General features: G+C 39.5%; 1 protein-coding gene across 1 annotated transcript in view; it reads left to right on the top strand.

Annotated features, from left to right (window-relative positions):
• Nucleotides 1-4186: 4186 nt before the first annotated feature.
• The window catches only part of LOC123971832 (mitofusin-1-like), a 13003-nt gene continuing 12143 nt past the window's right edge, over nt 4187-5046 (top strand). The window contains exons 1-2 of the mRNA XM_046050845.1: nt 4187-4312; nt 4411-4530. Of these exons, the coding sequence (XP_045906801.1) occupies nt 4416-4530 (115 nt within the window). The 5' untranslated portion in view covers nt 4187-4312; nt 4411-4415. The remainder of the gene's footprint in view (nt 4313-4410; nt 4531-5046) is intronic.

Raw genomic sequence — 5046 nt, 5'->3', positions numbered from 1 at the left:
ACACACACCCCCCACACACACAGACACACACACACAGACACACACAGACACACACACACAGACACACACACCCCCCACACACACAGACTCACACACACACACAGACTCACACACACACACAGACAGACACACACACACAGACACACACACACACACACACACACACAGACACACACACACAGACACACACACACAGACACACACAGACCCAGACACACACAGACACACACACACAGACACAGACACACACACGCACACACCCCTCACACACAGACACACACACACAGACACACACACACACAGACACACACAGACACACACACACAGACACACACACACACAGACACACACACACACAGACACGCCCTCTGTATTATTACATCGCGCTGTCGTCATGCCGACCTGCAGACTGCTGCTCACAGTTACAGAACAACGTGTCCAGCTGTGAACATCCATGTTAGAGCTGCAGGACTGTTGCCTGTCAGCGCTGCTCACAGAGTCATTTCTGTATTTTTAAACCTGTTTCCACATGTTGGTGGTGAAACGACTCGCAGGTTCAGAGAGTTTAGAATCTGTGCAGCCGGAAGCTGAACCGGCCAGCGATCAAACTCAAGCTTTCCTCCCGTGTTGATATATCTGCAGCGTGTATGTCTGTTGTCATTTGTTCATTCCTCACGTTTCCTGTATGACTTTCTGCCACCAGTGTTGTTGTGCTGCTTTTACTTCCTGTCCCTGTGTTTCTCGGTACCTGCACTAATGTGTTCCACCTGTCTCGTGATCTCCACTGCCCGGTGCTATTTAAGTCCCACTACGTCTAATTGCCAGTTCATTGTTTCCCCTCTCCACAACAGAAGATTTGACCCACAACTCACCTTTGAAGCCCATATCAAAAACCTCTGCAAGACTTCTTTCTACCATCCCAGAAATATTGCAAAACTTCGTTCCACACTCACCTTAGCTGATGCTGAAAAACTGGTCCACGCCTTTGTCTCCTCCAGATTGGACTACTGCAACACTCTTCTCGTGGGGATCCCTAACAAGAGTCTGCAGAATATTCAGAACACCTGCAAGGATCCTGGTGAGATCCTGGCTTCCCGTTTCTGCTAGGATTGAATACAAAGTCTCCCTCCTCACCCACCAGTGCATCTATGGAAATGCCGACCAGCACTGCCTGGTTTTCCAGAGCTGAAAGTGGAACGGCCCTGAGCCTCGTAGAGAGCTCCACCATCGCTGCAAATAAAAAGATCCATTGGAGAGAACGATCATTTTGTTCATGTGCTTGTATATTTTCTGTTAATATGCTTTGGCGGCATTGTTGAATGCAGTGATGCCAATAAAGCCACCTGAATTAGAGAGACAGTAGCGACGGATTACCTACAGCAGCTAGCTGCGTGGCAGAGCCTGCGGTGGAAAAACATAGGAAGTATCCAAGAAAAGTTACTGATGCTCCAGATAAAAAGAAACACAGAGGAAGGATTTCAGAGAATGATGGAGAACAGACTCCGTAGCTGTTACATGAACCTGCCTATATAATGGACTATTGTCTTGAAATGTGGAGATTTGGCTGTGTTTCTGTAACTATGTCTGAACCTAGCGAGAACCTCCGGGTCTGAAAAGTGAAGCCAGTGCGGAAGTAACTTAAACCTGCGTCCTCTCTAGCGGCCAGCAGGGGGCGACTTAAACCTGCGTCCTCTCTAGCAGCCAGCAGGGGGCGACTTAAACCTGCGTCCTCTCTAGCAGCCAGCAGGGGGCGACACCAGCGGCTGCAGAAAGAAGCGTGATTGTATAGAAGTCTCTGAGAAAATGTTTCTACTTCTCAGCTGATTTATTCCCTCAATAAATACTTTCCTGATGAGTTTAAGGTCTAGTTTCAAGTCTTCCTCTTCATCATACTGTACACATAATAAGGTAGATTAGTAGAGCAGATATAGATATATATATATAAAATAGCTTGAAGCTCAGTTAGTAGGTCAATAGATCCGATGAAACAATAATCCTTTTATTTCCCGTCCTACACACCAGTTCTAAGAATTGAGGGGAAAAAATCTAAATTAGGAGATAAAAGTTGAAATAAATTAAAAGTTATCAGAAAGAAAGTCAAAATTGTGAGATAAACACAAAACATTTTGACATAGAAAGTCATAATTATGATATAAAAAGCTGAAATACAAAAGTCAGATTTATGAGAAAGAATATCAAATTAAGGTGATACAAAGTCATAATTATGAGGGACAAAAAACTAAATTGTGAGATAAATAATTGAAGTTAAAACGTATTATGGAAAGAAAGTCAAAATTATGAGATGGAAAGTCATAATTATAAGGGGGGAAAGCTTAGTTTATTCTCATAATTATGATTGTATATTTTTTCCTCAAAAGAAAAGTCAAATATATGAGAAAGAATGTCAAAAGTATGACTTACAAAGTCATAATTATGAGATAAAAAGACATAATTATGGGGGAAAAAAGTTGAAATAAAGTTCAATTTATGAGACAAAAGGTCAAAATAAGGAGAAACAAAGTCATAATTATGAGGGAGAAAGTTTAAATGAAAAAAGTCAAATATATGAGAAAGAATGTCAAAATTATTAGACAAAGTCAAAATTATGACCTACAAAGCCAGTGTTGTGATAGATAAAGTCATAATTGGGAGATAAAAAGTTGAATTAAAAGTCAAATTTATGAGAAAGAATGTCAAAATAATGAAATAAAAGTCATAATTAGGAAGGGGGGAGTCATACTTATGCAAATAAAAGTCGAGCTGAAATAATAAAAAAATCAAATTCATGACAAAGAATGTCAAAATTATGAAAATAAGTCAAAATTTGGAGATAAAAATTCATAATTATTAGGGGGGAAGTTAAGTCAATTATGAATAAAAGTCATAATTATGAGATAAAAAGTTATGAAATTTATGAGAAAGAATGTCAAAATTAGGAGATAAAAAGTCATATTATGAGGGCAAAAGTTGAAATGAAAAATGTCAAATTTCTGAGATGTTGGGGAAGTTAAGTCAAATTAGTTTGATAGTCATAATTATAAGATAAAATGAAAATAAGTCAAAATTAGGAGGGGGGGGAGTCATAATTATGCAAATAAAAGTCGAGCTGAAATAAAAAAAAGTCAAATTCATGACAAAGAATGTCAAAATTAGGAGATAAAAATTCATAATTATTAGGGCAAAAGTTGAAATGAAAAACGTCAAATTTATTAGAAAGTGTTGGGGAGATAATAATTCATAATCATAATTATAAGATGAAAAGATACAAACTCATAATTATGAAAATAAGTCAAAATTTGGAGATAAAACGTCAAAATTTGGAGATAAAAGTCATAATTATTAGGTCAAAGGTTTAAATGAAAAAAGTCAAAGATATGAGAAAGAATGTCAACATTATGAGACAAAGTTAGTATTGGGAGAGATAAAGTCAAAATTGAGAGATAAAAAGTTGAATTAAAAGTCAAATTTATGAGAAAGAATGTCAAAATAATGAAATAAAAGTCAAAGTCATAATTATGAGGGGGGAAAGTCAAAATTATGTGAATAAAAGTCATAATTAGGAGATAAAAAGTTGAATTAAAAGTCAAATTTATGAGAAAGAATGTCAAAATAATGAAATAAAAGTCAAAATTAGGAGATACAAAGTCATAATTATGAGGGGGGGAAAGTCATAATTATGAGATAAAAAGTTATGAAATTTATGAGAAAGAATGTCAAAATTAGGAGATAAAAAGTCATATTATGAGGTCAAAAGTTGAAATGAAAATGTCAAATTTCTGAGATGTTGGGGAAGATAAGTCAAATTAGTTTGATAGTCATAATTATAAGATAAAATGAAAATAAGTCAAAATAGGAGGATAAAAATCTAATTTAGGAGATAAAATTTCATAATTTTAACTTAACATGAGCATTTTTTATTATCCTGCCTAAAAAAAATTTACTGGTGGAAATGGGTTTCCATACATGTGTGCACAGTTACGGTGAAAGAATATCCTGGTGTTTATTAAAATATTAAAGTACAAGAAGGAAAATAGTTGAAACAGAGTTAATGAACCTTGAATAAAACACACCTGTGAGCGTGAGCAGGTGGTTGAGGCTGCAGGTGAGTCAGGTGAAGCAGCTCTAAGTCCTGCTAAGAGGATCTGTCTGCACACACACACAGTAAGCTGAGCTTTGCGTGCTGAGGATCAGTTGTGAGTCTGATGTGGTCGATGTGTTGAACAGAGGGATGATGGGAGCTGACCGCGACTCGCTTGAGACGAATCCCCGAAGACACGACTGACCTCTGAACCCGAGCGACACATTGAACAAGGTACAGACGCGCTCTGCTCTGCGTGTGTTCACCTGTAGACCGGCAGTGTGTGTTTTGTCTTAACGTGTGTGTAACCCTGTTTGATGGGTGTGTGTCAGGTGTCATGGACGCCGCGGATCCGTCTCCTCTGCAGCATTTCGTTGTGGCGAAGCGTTCGATCACCTCTATCTTTGATCAGCTGCTGGACTTTGTGAAGGACGGTTCCGCCTTCGTGGACGGTGAGACACACACACACAGGCTCAGGTGTGCCGGTGGTTTCTCAGGTGTGGGTCAGTCTGCGTGAGCTAAAGTTATTTTATCTAATCCCAAGTGAGATATAAACATAATGTGACTGGTGGAGTTCGCTGTGGCTCAGGAGGCGGAGCGGTTGTCCTGTAAGCAGAAAGTTGGTGGTTCAATCCCTGAGTCCTCCGGTCTGCATGTCAAAGCGTCCTTGAGCAGGAAACAGAACTCCAAACTGCTCTTAAAAGCCGACTTTGCTGATTTATATTGTCTTTAAACTGACAAACACCACATGTGTAATTCAGGAAAATTCGTTGACTGTTCAAAATAAGGTCCTATGGTCGACCACCGGAAGAGGAGGGGCTCACTATAAAGCTGTTGATGAGTCGGGGGGGCTCTCTATAAAGCTGTTGATGAGTCGGGGGGGGGGGGGGTTCTCTATAAAGCTGTTGATGACTCGGGGGGGAGGGGTTCTCTATAAAGCTGTTGATGAGTCGGGGGGGGGGGGGGGT

The sequence above is a fragment of the Micropterus dolomieu genome, linkage group LG06, assembly GCF_021292245.1.
Source record: "Micropterus dolomieu isolate WLL.071019.BEF.003 ecotype Adirondacks linkage group LG06, ASM2129224v1, whole genome shotgun sequence".
Classification (NCBI taxonomy): Eukaryota; Metazoa; Chordata; class Actinopteri; order Centrarchiformes; family Centrarchidae; genus Micropterus; species Micropterus dolomieu.
Note: the sequence above shows the minus strand (reverse complement) of the source record. Positions and strands in the feature narration are given on the sequence as shown.